Source organism: Arachis hypogaea, chromosome 14, assembly GCF_003086295.3.
Source record: "Arachis hypogaea cultivar Tifrunner chromosome 14, arahy.Tifrunner.gnm2.J5K5, whole genome shotgun sequence".
Taxonomy (NCBI): domain Eukaryota; kingdom Viridiplantae; phylum Streptophyta; class Magnoliopsida; order Fabales; family Fabaceae; genus Arachis; species Arachis hypogaea.
Genome location: NC_092049.1, coordinates 141,911,006 through 141,931,620, shown reverse-complemented (window position 1 = coordinate 141,931,620; position 20,615 = coordinate 141,911,006). Strand labels below are relative to the sequence as shown.

General features: G+C 30.7%; 2 protein-coding genes across 10 annotated transcripts in view; one reads left to right on the top strand and one right to left on the bottom strand.

The window, feature by feature from the left end:
• LOC112798159 (heat shock cognate 70 kDa protein 2-like) overlaps positions 1-20,615 on the top strand; it is a 200,987-nt gene that overhangs the window by 172,373 nt on the left and 7,999 nt on the right. Inside the window, exon 1 of one of the 8 annotated variants that reach the window (XM_072215644.1) lies at positions 2,591-2,676. The exons of the other annotated variants lie outside the window; for them this stretch is intronic. The gene's annotated coding sequence lies outside the window, so the exon portion shown is untranslated. Of the gene's footprint in view, positions 1-2,590; positions 2,677-20,615 lie in introns of those variants that run through there. 8 annotated transcript variants of the gene reach the window in all.
• LOC112798167 (uncharacterized) lies at positions 3,443-5,785 on the bottom strand. Of its 2 annotated transcripts, none has more exons than XM_025841374.3 (2): positions 5,422-5,785; positions 3,443-5,145 (listed from the first exon to the last, which is right to left on the bottom strand). In XM_025841374.3, exons 1-2 carry the CDS (start codon positions 5,473-5,475, stop codon positions 3,958-3,960), a joined length of 1,242 nt encoding a protein of 413 aa, XP_025697159.1. In that variant the 5' UTR covers positions 5,476-5,785; the 3' UTR covers positions 3,443-3,957. The 2 variants fall into 2 exon arrangements, with proteins under 2 accessions (XP_025697159.1, XP_025697158.1); XM_025841373.3 differs by having other exon boundaries at positions 3,443-5,148; positions 5,422-5,782.

Genomic DNA, 20,615 nt, shown 5'->3' with positions numbered 1-20,615 from the left:
ATAGTCATTTTTGTATGTTACTTAATAATTAAATCATGTTTTATGAATAAATAAGTGATTTCATGATAATATATGATATATGCATATATTTATTTTCAAGATTTATTGAGCATGTATTATATAAAAATAAGTTTGATTTTAATATACTAATATGCAAATAAAAAAATGTATACAATTATACAATTAAATTTATGTCGTTAGAAAATTATCTAAGTTATAAATTTAAATATTAATTATTTTATTAATGTGAAGAAAGTGAGAATGTCGGCTTGAGTAGTAACGCCAATGTTAGCGAGAATTCAATGTCTCGAAAATCTAAGGTTCCTCCGCAAGGTTTATCCATGGAGGGTGAGACAAGATCTAAAATCAAGCCGAAAAATATAGTCGATGGACAACATAAAAAAAGCTAAGTTAGTCGAAAAATGATTATCAATTAAAAAAAACAAGTTATTTACATAACTTTTTTACGCTAACAATACATAAAAATAAAATTTTTCAAACAATTATAAATGTAAATCCACCAATATTAGTGTCTTATTAACACTATGTATAACAAGTTTCAAATATATATATAGACACTTCACTTAATTAGTGTCTTAATTATTGTACTTGTATTTGTTACATTATATGCTCCTTTATTTCTTTTTCCATTGCACCACTCTCAATCTTCACATGTAAAACAAACAAGTACGATCCACTTAGTCAATTTTCCTGTAATACTATAATAAAAATTCTGGCCACCAATATATATATATATTAGTACATATTTGTATTACTAGAAAAAAAAAAAAAAAAAAAAAAACTCAACTCTCTCTTCTATCTAAAAAAAAATCATGTCTCTCACACACATAACACTACACACCTTGGTCCCCAATTATTGGATTTATCCAAAGTCCTTTTCCCATTGAAGGTTGGAAATTAAAAAAGTAACTCAAATTAATTTTTTATTTTTATTTTTAAAATAAAAAGCGGCTTCTCAATTCTCAAAATATGAGACCACACCAATAGTGAAGTTTATCTAGGAATTTGAAATTTCTATTTAGAGGATTAAAGTAAGCAAGGTGGACGTACTCTACATATGTAACAGTGATTCATCATATGAAAACTAGGGCTAACTTCAACAAGACAAAACAATAGTGGAAACTGGTGAGTATGTATAATCTTTGTGAATCTGAACCATCAGGAACTATTCGTTATCACCTTCAGTGCCCTCTAAAAATGGGAATCTTCATGCTTTAATTTTAGCTTCAATAAATATAAAAAAAATTACTTTTTAATTAATTAAAAGAGTAATATTCTATATCAATTTTCAAAAAAATTTTAAACGGATAATTTAATTTTCAAAAAATTTAATTATCAAATTAGCCTCTAATCTTTTATTTTATCAAGCATATCAGTCCTTTAATCAAATTTTGATAAAAAATTAGATAAATCAGTCTCTGTCGTTATTTAATAAAAATGTAGTTATTCTTAAAAAATTTTAAATTTTTCATATCAGTTCCTCTATATAGACGAACAATTTGAATGGGATAAAATAAAAATTTAGAGACTGATTTAGTGATTAAGATTTGTTGAAGACTAAAATATTGACTAAAAAATTCTTAAGAATTAATTTGGGGTATTATTCTTATTCATATTAGCAAATTTTATTCACTGTCAAATTGTTTGTGTAACTCTAATTTTTAGAAGGGTTAGTATTTAAGATTTAAAATTTAGGATTTAAAATTTAAGAGTTAAAATTTATGATAAAAATTAATTTTCAAAATTACAGAGAATTGATTCTTATTATTATTAGTTAATTTTTTTATTATAAAATTATTTTATAATCTCATTGTTTTGGAGGGTTTGGAATTTAAATTTAAGTTTAAGATTTAAAATTTAAAATTTAGAGTTTAAAACTTTAAATTTGAAATTTAAGATAAAAATATTTAAAAAATTAGATGATATTGACTAAAAAAATTAACTCTCTAATTGAACTCTTTTAGTGTTACCTTTTAGATCTTTTAGTATTAACTAGGGAGTCAAATTTTTTAGTCAACATTAACCAATTTTATTTATTTTCAAAAATAAATACTAACAAAATAATTTTACAGTAAAAGAGTTGACTCATGTTAGAAATTTTTTTAGACAAAATATATGTTATGTATTAATATGTGAAGGCCTACCTTAGAATTGTTCACTTTCATTTTAGTGCTATAGTACTTTAATTTATTTATCTATTTAATGTGCTCATAAGAAAGAACAAATATTTTTTATATTCATTTAATTCGTATAACATTTTGATTATTTGATATATAACCCTTTGTTGTTAGATACATAGAAAAAGTTATTAGTGTAAAGCACAAACATAAACAGAATATTGAAGTAAAATAATTTCCTAGAATGAAAATATATATATAAAAAAAACACCAGAATATTGAATTTGACATACAATCCTAAAATATCCTACTCCGGGTATCTTTATTTTGGGTGAGGATTTTTCCAAAGTGAAAAGTAAAACACAGGAATATTGAATTGGACCAAATCCCAAAAATATATCCAACTCCAGGTATATCTTGACCTTTATTGAAATGCAATAAACAAACACCTCTTTTTTTTTTTTTTTGATTCAAATATTTGCTTATCACCAAAATTATAAAGATTGGATCTAAGAGTCTGAGACCATAGATTGGTTATGTGTCCTTTTTTTCCTTTGAAGCTTTTTAATTAATTAATCAATAATTGAATTAGAGTCTGTTAAAGCATGAATACAAAGAAATGAAGAATCTCACATGTTTAATTCTTTAAAAAATCGGTTGCCACTATTCAATTAGCCCTTAAATTATGATTTTTTTTTTTAAATAAAGAGTTAGTAGAACACATTTTTTCTTAATTTGTGCTTATAAATCTCTAAACAAAGGGTAAAAATAACTATAAGCTAAGTACAAAATGAATAATGTATGTAACATGTATATTTAACTAAAAGAAAGGAAAAAAAAAGCACATTAATAATACAATTGTCATGTGTACACCAAAATCAATCATCAAAATTATTTATTGGTATAAAATAAAAGATAATACTACACATTTAAGTTTTTTTATGAATTAATTATAATCAAGTTAAACAATAAGACTTGAAATAATACTAGGCATAACTGATTTTTGTTATGTTAGACCAATTTAATTAAATTTAATAAATAAAAAAATTTGAATATATAATATTATTATTCTAAAATATATATTAAAATTTAAAATACATACTAAAAATAAATTAAATTATAAAAATATTTATATATAAATACATAATAACTGATTTTAGTGAGCAACAACATTCTTGTTAATGATATGCAACTAACTATATTCTTTAATCTAAACAAAATATATGAAAATTTAAATGCTCAAGTAAATTAATATATATAAAATGACATGACCACGTAAAAGCCTTCTAGAGAACACATATATATGGCTGCACACGAACATTATATTCCCATAATAAACAAACTAATACATCAACTTAATAATAATAATAATAATAATAATAATAATAATAATAATAATCTCATAACATGTTCATAATATTGCTCTACAACAACAACAACTAACAACAACAACAAAATATTAATAATAATGACACCCATACTTTGATGATGGGAAATTAAAGAAAAATAACTCCAAGACTTGCTTACCATTTTTTCATGCATCTTGGGGAGTACCAATGCTAAAAACTGTGTTTCTGATGATCCTTCTTCGTTCCTTTCCATCCCTATCCATGTAAGACTCAAAGAGGGTATATATGTAGAATTCCCATTCCTCAGTTAGCAAAGTGGCTGGTGATTGATGATATTGATTTCTAGCTCTTATATTTTATACTTTTGGACAATAATTTCTATGATGATCACAAAACCAAAAAAAAAAATTAATAATTCTAAAAGCACACAATAATTAAATGTACTCCAAAAACATGCAAGTATTTCTCTGTCACAATAACTGATTTGTCGGGGAAGCGAAACTAGGAGCTTCATTCCATGCATTAACATTGCCACTTCCACCATTACTACTACTCCAAAATAGATCATTGCTACCCAAAACATTATTCTTAGAAAATAAACTCAACCCTCCTTGATTATTATTTTTACTATTATTATTCTCTTCCATTTTCACCGAATTATTGTTAACCTGATGATGAGGTATCATTCCACCAACAACGACAACACCAGAATCATCAGCCATTGTCTTATTAATGTTACTATTACTAGAACAACGAAACCTACCTCCATGATGGTCCCTCACATATTCACCATTTTCTTGATCAAATTGATGAAACAAACCGATTTGTGGCGGTTGCGGTTGTGGTTGTGGCGGTTCCAAATTACTCAAGAAATTAGGAAACTGTTGCAAACTTGGTAGCCTCCATTGCTGTAACACAGAACCACCATTGTTATTGTTATTAGCTCCAATTTGAAACTCGCCATCACTACCTGTGTTGCCACCATTTCTAACCAACAAAGAAGATGGAGGAGGGTTTGGGCCAAAAAGAAGTGATGATGCATGATCACTACTATAGTGATGCAAAGTTGTTGTTGGCAAGAACGGAAATTGATGATGATGATGATGGGTTGGTGGTGGAGTTTGCATATGATTCATCACATTCAGATCATTGTTGTTGTTGTTGCTGTTACTATTATTGCGGCCACTGGAAGAAGAGTTGCCACTTGCGGAGCTAGAACCTCCAACTGCACCACCATGCAGATTAAGATGATGATGATGATGATCAGGTTTCAAAGGAGACCTAGATCTGTTGGTGTTGGAGTTTGTTGTTCCTTTGCTTCTCTTGTTCCTTCTGCATCCGCCGCCAACCGGAACATTCCTCAGTGCGCCGCCTCTCGTCCAGTACCGGCGGCAAGTCTTGCAGAAGTGGCGAGGCTGCGAGAGGCTGTAGTTGTTGTAGTAACAGAACTTGGTGTTCGTGGATTCGCACCTCGGACACTTGAGTGATACATCTGGTTGATGTATCTTTGCCAGCCTGGCTCTATCCGCCATTGATCCTGGACGAATAGAGCCCTGGTAGCCACCACCTCCAACGACTACTGCAGTCGTTGGAGGTGGTGGCTGTAAAATTGGCGGAACTGGAAGATTTTGAGAGCCAATTCCTAATTGCTGATTACCCTGCTATATATTTTTCAAATTTTTTTATAAGTACATGATGATAATATTAATAAAAAAATAAATAATTAGAGATAAAACAAATATACATGGGTATATTCAAGGAAAAAAAAAGAAAAGTAAAGATTGATAAAGTATGTAAAGAATATCTGTTTGCTTTTGATTAATTTTGTTCTTGTAGCTTTATTGATGAATAAGCTAAAGAAAAAGCAAGGACCTAAAAAATAAAAGAATTAAAAGAAATAATTATGGAAGAGAATGAAAGAATTTAATCCTTGCCTGTTGTGACCAGTTGGGTGGATCAAGATAGATTGGAAGAGAAGGGAAGACCATGGCTCCTACTACTCTTAATTAGAGAGAGAGAAAGAAAAAGAGAGAGAGAGCTTTCTCTTTTGTAAAAGTTTGATGGGTTCTTTGGAGTGGTGAGTGTGTATTTGGGTGGAGAATCACATCAACAAACATACATGAGAGAGTTGCAGAAAGAAAGAAAGAGATCACAAACAAGTAGGAGAGGAAAAAAAAAAAAAGAAAAAGATAAAGGAGGCTTAGCCTTGTGGGGGTATAGTGGTAGTTTATGTTTATTTATTTTTGTTCTTTAACTTGTTTTTCCTCTTCTTCTCTCTTTCTTTCCTCCACGCTCTCCTCTTTTTGTTTTTATTAAAATTTGTGGGATTATTAATTGAAGGGCACTGAATGAATTTCTTATTCTGTAAGCATCTTTATCATCTTCTCTACTTTTACTGTGGCATCAACATTATTAAATAAAATACTTTATTTACTCTCATGCATGATATTAATTATGTTAAGAAAGAGAGAAGCCCTAGCCCTAGTTTATATATTATATATTGAAAGCAATGAAATTTATTAAAATTATAATTTTAAGTATATATATAGCCAACGAACTATAACTCAAATAGCATAATCTCTCCATCATCGCCTAAAGATCTCGAGTTCGAATTTCACTCCTAACTTTAAAAAATATATATATATACTATAATATCTGAAATTTCCATCACTTAACTATATATTTTTAACAAAAATATTAAAAATATATATTGTTTATAAGCATGTGTTATTTAATAACTTATTTTAAATATGTATTTTGTATTTCAATATCTACTTTATATGAATAGTTAACTTGATGACTGATATTTTGTATACATATAACATGATTGTATTTTTAATGAATATTTTAAGATTCAACAAAAATTAAATTCTAAATTTTTCGGTTATACAAATTTTGATCATATCATGATACTATTTTTTAAAAAATTTAATTTAATAAAAAAGATACATAAATGATTATAACTCTATCAAAATTGAATATAATAATATTTGTTATTAATATCCATATGAATAATATATGGGCATTATATTCTTCTATATTCTATAATTTTTTAGGTCTCTTAGAAAAGCTTTTAGCATAATAACATGGAATTTAAAAGAAAAAAGGTGATGAGTCATGGACTCATGGTGGGGAGGTTTTGGGTGGAAGTGTCACAATCGAATGTACCTTTGGTTTCCCTTTGGCTTTGTTGCAGAAGAAGAAAAGAAAGTCATTATTTTTTATTATTTATTTTGTTAGTCTAAACTTTATTGTTGTGGCAACAGCTTTTTCCTTACGGTGTAGTAGAACTATTCATTAACAATTATTATTGTGACAAATTTACATACCTTTTGCATATTATTATTGTGAGAATTATTTAGTTACCCTACTAGCCATCTTATTAGGCTTATAGCATTATTACAGTTTATAAATAAATTCACAATCATGATTTAAATTCATAAAGTAGATAATAAATTAAAGATGGCGAATATAAAACTATAGCGCACTATATATAACCAAGCAAAAAACTTTACTTATTGATTGATTAATAAGTATTAACTTTGTTCCCTTTTTTCACACCTTATTATTAAGCTACATAGTTCAAAGAGAATGATACCTAGGAATTGGAATTATTTTATATGGTTTAGTTGGAAAAGAATAACAAAAGTAAAATCAAAGGAATGATGAGAAATGCTATTTTTAGTGACTATATCAAAGAAAACCAGAATTAATAAACACTAAAGAGAATTAGGAAAGTAGTGATAAAATGTAAATGAATAGAACTGAGTGTATTGATAGAGATTGAATTGTGTTTTAGATAGTTATAGCACATGCTATATATAGAAGTTGAGCCTTAACAGGAAATAGAACAATTATGTTAAGAGTCCAAAGAGAAAACTATACAAGAACAGCAAGAATTAATTTTGAGCGTTCTTTAATCTTGATTAATTCTTGATTTATATGAATCTATATTTTCTAATAACCTCCCTCAAACTTAAAGTCACTCTTTAAATGTTCCTTTAATTAAGTTTGTCTCGAAATTTTTCAGAAACTTTGATGGACAATGTTTTAGTGAATATATCAGCAATCATATCAATAGACCTTATATGAACTACACTCAATTTCTTTTGATTTACTCTCTCTCAAACAAAGTGAAGATTCAATTCAAAATATTTGGTGCAAGCTGAGAGTGAAAGATAGAATTAGTTGTGTAACACCCTACCATACAGAGCTTTATATTTAGGATATAAATCAGAGGTGGCGAGACAATACGACCTCTGAAAATAAAAATACTAATGTAATATAATTGAAGGAAGTTGTAAGTAGGAACCTTGAAAGAGAAATTAAACAAAAATGAAACAGAAAACGCATCACTCACGAAATATTAAGCAAAAAGGTAGATAAGATATAACGGAAAGGATAATATATATATAAGATTAGAGCTCAAAAAATATAAAATAACAAGCTCTAAACTCGGCCTGCGAAGCAAAGGGCAACCAGAGTATATATAACCCAAAAGTGACCCAAACATAAAAAAAATATATGTTTCTCCAAGTCAACCTCTAAGAGGGACAAACATACAAGTTATACATAAAGCGGAGAACCTATATACATATATAAACATAAACAAAATACAAACACCGAGTCCCAAAATAGTTCTTCGCTCCCAAGAGTCTCCAAAATGCTCAGTGCGGTGCCTCACGACCTGCATCTAAAAACAACATATGTATGGAATGAGAACCAGGAGTTCTTAGTATGGTAAAGGTGCTCACATAAATAATATATAAGGTCCCAAAAAAAAGTAAAAGCATTCCTAGAACTCCGACACTCAGAATAAAAACTTAAGGAAAGTAAACTAAATCAAAAAGTAGGTAACGGTAAGGTTCTCAAGTCCTGAATCAATTTCTAACTTAACCCTTCACTTTCTGCTTCCTCCAGCCTTCCAAAAATGCTGGTGGAACAGTCACTCCTTTGCCAGACAAGGGACCTCTCAGATGCAAGCACAAGCAAAACAGACAAGAAAAGTACAAGCATGGATAACAAATACAGCAGATAAGACATATAGCAATTAATTATAGTCAAACAATTATGCAAGCCAAAGCAAAGCATTCTCAAATAAATCACACAAATGCACATGATGTATGCCTGCCTTACGGCTGATAAGTCTCATCTGTCGGTTATAAAGTCAACCCGACATGTCCAGTAGCTAACCCAGACATCGTTTTCTTGAAAACTAGTGAGCGGTACAGTACCACGATCCTCAGCTGGTGAGCGGTAAACCACCTCGATCCTCCCAGACGTTTTCAATTGAAAAACAGCACACTTGTGTGCGGTAAATTACCACGATCCCCACAGACATATTGACACTGAACAAGCGGTAAATCACCACTATCTTTGCCAGGTCAAGTCCAAAAATAGTTTCATTTTCAAATTCATTATAAACCATTCATACATTCATTAACTCGTATATGCATCTCTAGCATATTCGCAACCTTCCGCACTTCCTCAATTAATCAATCATAGCCACAATATATCATTACCACCCTTATACCCTCTCTCATACACTCACATTTCATCAATTCAAACTCAATTTTCATCATTCTTTTTCCTCATTTCTTTTCCTGAATAAGCGGACAACGTCACTGCCTCTTACCCGAAATCACATATCTCATTCATTTACATATTTCCTGAGCTAACTTCAAAACCATTTTCGAATTTAAACTCTTTTCAAAAGAAAAAAGGAAAACTATTTATTAGTTAAACCCTCGACAAGGCCTCTAGACTTTAGGGCTGCGTTTGTTTCTGAGAACAAGACAGGACAAGACACTGAGAACAGGACAGAACAAGAACTGATGGATAGAGACACAAAACTTTGTGTTCATGTATTCTAATTGGTGATAAACTAGAACAAATTATGAAAATCCAATTTATTCTTATTTTTTTCATTCAAAAAATTTGAGATGAAAAATATAATAATAAAAAATATAATTATGAAAAATTAACTAGAATAATGAAAGAAAAAATGAAAAATAAGTTGTGTCCTTTGTTAGTGTTTCTGTGTCCTTCCTGTCAGGATGGACACAAAATACACTAATTCAGTGTCTCTGGACACATTATCTTTGTCCATGTCTCTTTTGTCAAACACGATTTTGTGTCTCTGTATCCCTGTCACAGTGTCCTGTCTCTGTAAACAAATACAGCCTAGGGGAGCGACAACCAATCTCATTTCAAAACCAAATCATTTAGACTCAAACATAATTCATTCTTTTCTTAAATAAATCAAAATAAAATAATATAATTCTTTCGATCCAAATTAACCAAAATAAAACTTCTTATAATTCTTCTAAAAATTTCGACAACATCTCCCCTAAAACTCAAACTTCTGCCACCCTTCAAGGGTCCCAACCATCAAACCAAATACCTCTCATTCATTCAAATCATTCCTAGTATCAAATCATTTTAAAATCAAACCTATTCCAATATTAAATTTTTTCAAAAACCAACCAACTCCAATAACAAACCGTTTATACTCATCATCAATTCTCAACCAATCCATTCAATTCAATGTCACAAACTCACCATCAATTCTCAACACATCAACAATGATGTTTATTTTATACTCATCAAAATCACAATCCAATACATACAAATTCATTTATCCTTTATACACACATCGTATACCATATACATAATCCATCAATAATTTATTCAGTTCATTCCTGTCTTATGGTCTTCTAGTCTAAGTTTTCACGTTACATTATATTTTATCTACGAGAAACCAAAATCATACCTTGGTCAATTCCTCCCTAAGTTTAGAACAACTCAAAAACCTCTCATTTCACAAGCTCCAAGCTTCCAAATGTCAATTCTTCAAGCTTAATCACCCGAATTTCGTTCCAAACTGCCCAATTGAACTCCAAATCAACAAGAACATAATCTAATTCACACAATATCACTATAATCAACATTGAGCTCACTAAATCACCAATTCACAAGGGTTCAACAGTTCCTTACCTTATCCACGGATGAAATAAACAAAGCCCAACACTATCCATGAGCTAATTTGACCCTAGAACATCAAAACCACATAATCTCTCAAAATCAAAATCTTAGATTTTGAAATGGGGAAGAATGATTAAGTAAGAAATTCCTAAATTATTACCAAATTGATTTATGAGTTTTTTAGAAAATTTTGAGACAAATGTGTGACCGCTAACGGCTCATCAATCGGAACTCTAGACTGAAAGTTACGAGCGATTGAATTTTGGTGAATTTTCGGCGTCGATTTTATCCCTTCTCTGCGTGAATTCCCTTTTGCCTGAGGGAAAAGTGGCTGAAGCCACTTAGAAGAAAGTAAATGGGCTGGGCCTTGGGCCCGGTTTGGACCCGATTCGATCTGTTGGTCTGTTTTTGTGCCAAAATTTTTAAAATTAGTGTTACAATTTATATTTTAATTATTTCTACTTCATAAAACTATAAAATTTGATTTTCTAACTTTTTTCAAATAATTAATTTATTGGTTAATTATTTACTAATTACTCGAGATTTACAAGCTGCTAGTAATATTGCACTGCTGTTATCACAATAGAAAATAGGTGGTGCAGTTTGTTGAATTCAAAGTTCTTGAAGAAGATTCTGAACCTAAATAATATCTGAATTAGCAACACCTAATCCTCTATATTCTGCTTTTGTAGAAGATCAACTCACTAAAGGCTACTTTCTACTGGACCATGATATTAGATTAATCTAAAATAGATAAAAAAAATCCACAAGCTGACCTCCTATCATCTACATCTGACCCACAATCAGAATTTGAAAAACCAAACAACCTTAGATCAAAACTAGAATGAAATACGAGACCTTTAATTGTTGTGCCAGCCAAATAGCTCAATCTTTTTAATAGATTTCCAATGAGATGTTAAAGATTCAGCATATATTGATAATCTTTATTTACAAAATATATAGTTTCAGGTCTTGTTAGTGTTGCATATTGTAAAGAACCACTTGTAGATCTATAGAGAGTTGGGTTTTTGAATATATCAACTCCCTCTTTTGACAGCTTAGTTGTAGTAACCATAGGAGTAGAGACTCGCTTAGCTTCTGCCATTCCTGCTTTGATTAAGAGATCCTGATATATTTTGTTTGAGATAAGTGACAAGCTCCTGAAAGTGGTTTTTGTGCCTCAATCCCTAAAAAATAGGTGAAATCACCTAAATCTTCAATACTATGCAGTTGATTAATTGTTTCCTGAATTGCATGATGACACTACAAGAAAAAAGGTCTGTGGCCACGCTTTTTTCTTGCTACGCTTTAAAAGCGTGGCCAAAAGTGGTAAATGACCACACTTTTATGAGGGTGGCGATTGATAAGAGATTTGACCACATTTTTTTTTACTACGCTTCAAAAGCATGGTAAAAGAGGTCAATGGTCACACTTTTATGAAGGTGGCAATTGATTAGAGATTTGGCCACAATTTTTTTACCACGCTTAAAAAGCGTAGCTATAGAGAGAAACAAGCATGCTTTTGAAGCGTGACAACATAGTTTCGTTATAGTGACGTTTTAAAAACGTGGCCGTTTTCTGTAACTCTTTTGGAACACTTCAAAAGCGTGGTCAAACCGTTCCTAAAAAAAAAAACATTTCAAAAAACTCCTATATATATAGGTTTTCGATGGATGTGTCCAAGGATTGGATGGATACACCACGTCATGAGAAAGAATATCAACTCGGTATAAAAAGATTTTTACACTTTGCTTTTTCATCAACAAGAATCTCTCAGGGGGAAGAAATTCAATGCCCCTTGTAATAGACTTTGGTTAAAGAGAGATGACGTGTATGACCATCTAATATGCCACAGATTTATAGAAGGTTATAGACAGTGGTTTAATCTTGGGGAATCACTTGTTGATATGGATGTTGATAATGACACAGACGATGAATATAACTACAATGATAACATTGATGAGTTGTTACGTGATAGATTCAGAGATACTACACAAGTTGATGGACAAAATATGGGGCCTAACGAATGTGCAAAATAATTTTATAAATTGTTAGATGAGGCAAGCCAAGAAGTATACCCCGGGTGTAAAGGATTCACATGATTATCTTTTACCATCCGTCTTTACTTGTTAAAAGGTTTGCATGGTTGGAGTAATGCGTCGTTCACTTCTCTCTTGAAATTATTGAAAGAAGAAATTTCATATTTGAATATTCCTACTTCTTTTGATAAAACCAATAATATAGTGAAGAATTTGGGTCTTGATTACCAAAAGATTGATGCATGTTGTATTGGAACGGACATGAGAATGAATCATCTTGCCATGTCTGTAGAACATCCCGTTATATTGAGCATCATGTAGAAGAGGATAATGTTATCTCATCTAGAAAGTCTCGCAAAGTTACTGCAAAAACTCTAAGGCAGTTTTCTTTGATTCCCAGACTTCAAAAGCTTTTTATATGCACAAGAGCGGTTGAAGCTATGTCTTAGCAACATAATGAGCGTGTCAAAGGAGCCTCGTAATGTGAGACTCGCTTAGCAAGCGACAGATTCAATCCATTTCAAAGTTTGAGCAGTACACACAGTACATGGCCTATTGTTCTGATGGTGTATAATCTACCCTCTTGGATGAGCATGAAGCCTAATTATTGTATGCTCTCTTTACTCATTTCTAGACCACAGTCACCAAAAAATGACATTGATGTCTTTTTTCAACCGTTGATTGAAGAATTAAAAAAATTGTGGGAGTCAGGTGTCAAAACATATGATTCCAAAGAAAACAAAACATTCAACATGAGAGAATGTCTTTTATGGACAATTAATGGCTTTCCTGCATATGCTATGTTATTTAGGTGGAGCACAAAAAAAAAATTGGCTTGTCCGTGTTGTAATGATGAGACTTCTTCCATTTATCTGAAACATAGTCACAAGACTGTTTATATAGATCATCGAAAGCTTCTACCTGTGAATCATCCATGGAGGCATAACAAAAGATCTTTCGATAAAACTGAACTTAGGTCTCCATTACAGTTGTTAGAGGGAACAATTGTATTTGATATATTACAAGAGGTAGATAATTCTTTTGGGAAGAAGCAAAGGAGATCAAAGAATGGCATATCGAATTGGAAAAAGCGGTCAATATTTTTTTATTTATCATATTAGAAGTACAACATGTTTAGACACAACCATGATGTCATGCACATAGAGAAGAATATAGTTGGTAGCATAATTGGAACTCTTTTGGATATTTTCAGAAAGACAAAAGATCATGCAGCTGCTCGTTTTGACCTTAAAGACATGAGTATCAGGAAAAACCTTCAACCAAAAGATATGAAGGATGGTAAAAAAACTAAGTTAGTAAAGACATGCTTCTCAATGACTCCAGCAGAGAAAACAATCCTTTGTGGTGTGTTGAAAGGGGCAAAATTACCAGACGACAATGTTTCTATTATCATTCAATGTGTGCATCAAACAGAAAAGAAGATTTCTAGTTACAAGACCCATGATGGTCATTTCATGTTATATTACTTGTTGCAAGTACCAATCAAGAGCATACTTCCTGACCATATTGTCATCGCTCTAGTTCAATTATGTTCATTTTTTTCGGATATGTCAGAAGATAATTAGGCGAAATGAGGTGGTTAACTTAGAAGTAGAGATTGCTGAGACATTATGCCAATTGGAGAGAATTTTTTCTCCAACTTTTTTTGACATAATGGTGCACTTGCTTATTCATTTGGCAAAGAAAGTGAGATTAGGTGGTCCAGTTCAATATCGTTGGATGTACCTTGTTGAATGGTATATGTACAGACTAAAATTGTATGTTCATAATAGAAGTCGTCCAGAAGGATTCATTGCTGAAGGATATTTTGCGAATGAGTGTATAAACTTTTGCTCAAGATATTTTCATAAAGATGTTCAAATAAAATTCAATAGAATCCCTCGAAATAATGATGAGTGTGTTGCAGATGAGTTGTGAACTCCCAATTTGTTTCCAACCAAAGGATTCATGTTGTAGTTGTCTAGTTAGCACGTTTCATGTAAGTTTTTCTCCATGTACTCTAGCGCGACTCTAAAAAGAACAGTGAAGAACCATCAAGGGCTAAAATTTGCATAGCAACTTGCATAAGTAAAAAAGGAAAAGAAATTGATGCTAAAACACAAACTACAGTTGTGATTTGTTTGTATTTATTTTTGGATTTGTACAATATAAATTTTAAAGTGATTTTTATTTGTATTGAGTTAATGTGACTTTGTATTTTATTGGTTGTCACTTTTGATAGACTGAACTTCAGAACCACATAGAGATAGAGAAAATGATGAGGATGCATTTATAGGAGTCCTAGGAAAGGACCAACCAGGTCGACTTCGTTGTTATGAGGCTTCAATTATAAGAAGCTCCCTTAAAAAGATGAGGAGATTCGCCAAGTCAAAGTTGAATACAACGAGAAGGTTTCATCATTAGAGAAGAAGATAGATGATGTATGTAGTTTATTAAAGGTATTGGTGCACCAAATCAACCCTGGAATGAGTGACAAAAAGGTAGCAGCATTAGTGCAAGCTGCCCAAAATTCTCCTTTAGATGCCTCAAGTAGCACACCAAGAAATACTCCTCACTCTTTCAAATCAACTCACATTCCACCCAAAGATGCTATAAGTACCTATCTTTCCATATTATTGTTATAGAGAGATACTGATAGAAAGAAAAAAAAAGAAGTGGTTACTTCCTTGTTACTCCAAACTATAGAAATTTATTTTTCATGTTAAATTTTCTGTTTGTAGTTCGTGCTACTGTTGCTGACTGAATATCACTGTTAGCTGTTGAATTTTTTGGTTGTGTACTGTTGATTGTTCTTTATTTTGGAGAGATATTTTTTATTTTTAAAAGAAGGTTAAGAGTGAATAAGACATGCATAAATTTCACTCTACTTGAAAACACATAAGAATACTACTTTAGAATAATATTTTGATTGCCAATTTAACAAAGTATAGTATTGACTATTGTTCTTTGTCATACAGAGATATTAAAGAGAGATAGTGTAATATTTATTCATGGCAAAATGATGAATATTGTGAATACATCGTGGTTTTCAATATATGCCCTCTTATTTTTTGGTAAAATATAAGATGCACTAACATAACAATATTTAAAATTATGCAGGACATTGATGAAAATAATTTCGCTAACAATGGATGGTCAGTAATCATGAAGTTTCATATTTTGTAAAGAAGTATGTAAACGAAGTAGATAATGTAATGGTTGTTGGAATTGTATGACTTTGATTTTTTGTATTTTGTTAGAGGATGTCATATGATCAAACACTATATTTGGTGACAAGTTTATAAAAGTTGGATTACTTGATTTAAAATTAGGTTTAATTACTCTATTGGTCCCTATAGTTTTGCAAAATTTTCAAGTAGGTCTTTATATTTTTTTTCTTTTAATTGGGTCCCTACACTAAATTTTTGTTCAATTAGGTCCTTCTTTGTAGTAATTGGCTTAATTGTATAGGGACCAAACTAAAAAAAATTAGTGCAGGGACTCAAATAAAAGGAAAAAAAAAGTGTAGGGACTCAATTGAAAAAAACATTTGGTGCAGGGACCCAATTAAAAAGAAAAAAAGTATAGGGACCTAATTGAAAATTTTGGGAAACTATAGGGACCAACAGAGTAATTAAACCTTAAAATTACTGGTCGTTGTCTAAATTTTACAATTATCTATAAATTTTGTAAGGTTTTTTTACGAAGATTAAGAAAAAGAATAATAGAACCTAAACAAAATTATAGCCACGTTTTAAAAGCGTAGCCATATTGTACAGCAATCATCAACAGCCACGCTTTAAAAGCGTAGTTATATCTCTCGATATTGGCACGCTTTAAAAGCGCATATCTCTCGATACTAGCACACTTTAAAAGCGTAGTCATATCTCTTGCTACTGGCACATTTTAAAAGTGTAGCGATATCTCTCTCAGTTGGCCCGCTTTAAAAGCGTAGACGTATCTCTAGCTATTGACATGCTTTAAAAATGTAGCCATATCTCTCGCTATTGGCACGCTTTAAAAATGTAGCCATATCTCTCACATACAGCCACGCTTAAAAGCGTGGCAATAGATAAAAGCGTGGAGACAAAAAAAGCGTGGCAATAAAGTAACCAACATGCTTGTAGATGTGACCCTTTCAAAAGGGTGGTGAAAAGCTATTGCTACCTTTTTTCAACTTTTCTCCACAGTTTGAGAGCGTCACAAAATCCTAATTTTCTTGTAGTGTGAAGATCACTATTTGTAATTAATATATCATCCATATACACTAAAATATATAATTTCAAGTGGTTAGTATGCTTCATGAATAAATAGTAATTAGATTTTGATTTTTAAAAACGAAATGTTTCAAGAATAGCTGCTAATTTTAAAAACTAGTTTCTAAAAACTTGTTTTAATCCATACAATGATTTATGTAATTTGTGAACCTATGAATCTTGATCTGAATGGAAGCCTGGGGCTTGTCTCATTAAAATAAGTTCACTTAAATAATCTCCATTGAGAAAGGCATTGTTAAAATCAAATTAGCGAATATGCCAATTAAAGGACATGGTTAAGGTGATAATGACTTTGATGGTTATAGATTTATAGGCTTAATGATAGTAGGAAAGACTTGATCAAAGTCTACACCCTCTAGGACTGCACATGGATCGGATAATATCCGCATATCCGCAGTATTTATCTGTATCTGATCCGCATTTTGTGGATATTATCCGATCCGTACTCTGATAGGATCGGATAGCTGATATTGCATTGTTTTCCGCATATCCAATCCCAGAGACGCAGATCCTCACCAATAATATAAATATCACAGTTAAGAAAACGTAAACCCTAACCCAGAAATCCCCTCTATACGGCGCTGCTCTCCCTCTTGGCCTCTCCTCTCTCACCCAGACCCAGTCCCAGTCATTGTCCTAAACTCGCCTCACTTATGACCTCATCTATTACCACCGTCAGTCACCAACATCTCGTTCATTGTCGCGTCTCCTTCGTCGTCTCCTCAGACCGCGTATCCTAAGGTCGTCTCCATTGCCGTGTTGTCGTCTCACCGCATCTCTTTCATCCGTCCTTGCTGCTGCTTTGCCTCGCTGTCCTTTTGTTTGTTTGTTGCTTTGTTCGTTGGCTCGGACGAATCTATTAATCATCATCGCCATTCTGCTTCAGTTGCTCATCTACTTCTGCATTTCTATTATGCTTTTGGAATTTTTTTTTTCTGCTTCACTTCTGCAGTTTTGCATATGCTTAGCTTCCTTTGAGATATGATTAGGGTTTGGTTCTAGTTGATTTTTTAAAAATTTAGATAATATAAGTCTCTTCTAGTTGATGTTAAAATCTGTAATTCAGTGAATGTTTGCATCAGAGTTTGCTTCTGGTGAAAAGAAATTTAATTTTTATTTGAATTATGCTTCAATGACCGTTTGGTTTGGGGTTTGGTCTTGGTAATTTTTTTTAATTTTTTTTCTGAATTTTAAGAATATATTTTTTTATCGGATATATTTGATATTCGATCCGATCTGATATACAAATGTGCATATTGGATTGGATTGGATCGGATCGAATCGAATCCAAACTTAAAAAAATGCGAATATTAAATCCAATCCGATAATTTTAATGCAAATTAGATCAAATTTTTGACCATATCAATTTATTATTTTTAAGAACCCGAAGAAAAAACTATACAAGAACAACAATAATTATTCTTGAGCATTCTTTAATCTTGATTAGTTCTTGATCTATATGAGTCTATATATTCTAATATTATAAATAATAATTCATCAATACAAAACACATAAATTTTTATCTTTCTTTTATTTAATAAAAATATTAAGATGTCATCATAATTTATTATTTTATTCATTACTTAGTTATTAATTCAATTTTTTATAAATAATCTAGTAATCTAATAATATATTTTATTTTATATTTTTAAACATTAATAATTAATTAATGACTAAAAATAATAAATTGTATAATGTTCTCTAACTTTTTTTTATTTAAAGTATATAACCATCAATACGAGAACAAAATATTATTTACTTTGTTACGAAAATTAATGAATAATTACGTGCTAACCACCAATAATTATTTACATTAGTCATGGTCTGCCACATTGTGTTGAAATTGAAATGACAGTCTTAGAGAGGAAAGTGATGGAGGGTTTCGCTGATGTGCTAATGAATATAGACAAAATAAACGTGGAAATTAACACCTTGTCACAATCTTTGGGATTAAATTTCTTTTTCCCCTACTCGAATAATATATAAAATTTTTCTTAACCCAATACGTGTGACATAATGTGATGAAGTAAACTCGAGTTCTTATTCATTCAACTTATCTTCAAGACTAAACAACAGTAGTGGGATTCTTTTGTCATATATTTTGATTTCATGCATACATATTTTTTTTATTACTTTAATATGTATATATATATGTCCTAAAATTTGCAAGGCTCGTTCTATTTAACAACAATATTACGTAACTAACAAAATTTATTATTTTTAATAAATTTTAAATATTAAAAAAATTTAATTATTCTGTTGGTCTTTATAATTTTGCAAAATTTTTAATTAGGTCCATATGCTTTTTTTTTCTTTTAATTAATTAAATCCTTGCACCAACTTTTTTTAATTGAGTCTTTATACTTTTTTTTTTCTTTTATTTGAATCTCTGTATCAATTTTTTTTAGTTGGGTCCCTAAATAATTAAGTCTTATTATCAAGAGGGACCTAATTGAAAAAAAAATTAGTGCAGGAATCCAATTAAAAAGAAAAAAAAAATATAAGAACCTAATTAAAAATTTTGCAAAACTATAGAAACCAATAAAATAATTAAATCTATTAAAAATTAAATCTTAATAATATAAAAATAAAATATTGACCTAATACATTAACTAATATTAATAAAAATTGTTAATCTCCTAACTTTTTTCTTTATTTAAATTTTTTTGCGCATATATATTATTGATATATAGATGGACAAATAAATTATTTCTAATCATGAGAGAGAGATTGAGAGAGAGACTTCACTCTAAAATAATTAAAACTACTTAAACATCACTCGATAATAGTAGTTAAGTCCCTTCACCAAGTTACTCATCATATTTATTTAATTTGGACATTGTATCTATGCCAGCAAACCCTAATCCAAGAGTGCTCCATGCACCACTAACTGTGAACCTTAACCATCAAGAATATAATGTGAACCTTAATGCAAGAGTCCCAATTAATGCCAGCTATGCTTGTCATCGCCTTCATGAATTTAGTGCTCGGCAATGGAAGACAACATTATGCTGTTCGTGTATTGCTATGCTAAATATTTATCTATCTATATCTATATGTCATGTAATATTATAATATGGATAAGTATAAAGAATTAAATTTGGTGATTTGTTCCATACCCAACTAATTCGAGGGTATTATACACTCTTTTTACATATTTCAATTAATTGGTATCAAGTGTATTCATTAATTCCAATCAGCAAATGAATTTTTAATTTTTAAAAATAAAAAATAATGAATTTAATACATGTATTAAATACTTTATATATACATATCTTAATACATTGTACATACATTTAACTCTGATTAAATCAAACCACCATATGTGGTAAACTTTTTTTTGGTATTTTATGTGGTAAACTTTAAATAAATTATTTAAAAGAAAAAAAAGAAAAGAAAATTAAAATTTGACTGTTGTATATGCTGTTGGAGAAAGAGGGAAAAACATAGAACCCTAATCCTTTTCATCTAATTTCGTCTTCTCTTTTTTATATTCACAGAAAAAATTTGTTTTCGTCTTCTTTCCTCTCCTTCGCTCTCAGGATATACCTTCTTTTTCCTCCTTCTAATCTTCGAAAGTCGTCGATCTTATTGCTATAATCCAGAAGAATCCATCGTTCTTTCACCCATGCCGTCACAATTTTATAATCATTTGTGAGGATTTAACCCAAAAACGATGGATTGTTCTGAATTACAGCAACAAGATTGACGACTTTCGAAGATTATAATGAGGAAAAAGAAGGTATATCCTGATAGCGAATGAGAAGGAAGAAGATGAAAACGATTTTTTTTGTGAATATAGAAAAGAGAAGAAGACGAAACTAGATG

What these genes read in the sequence shown, in the direction of transcription:
- LOC112798167 (XM_025841373.3), bottom strand. Translation starts at nt 5,475, where the DNA reads ATGGTCTTCCCTTCTCTTCCAATCTATCTTGATCCACCCAACTGGTCA. An exon ending in CACCCAACTGGTCACAACAG is followed by an intron (nt 5,149 to 5,421) that starts GCAAGGATTAAA and finishes AAAAATATATAG; the next exon opens with CAGGGTAATCAGCAATTAGG.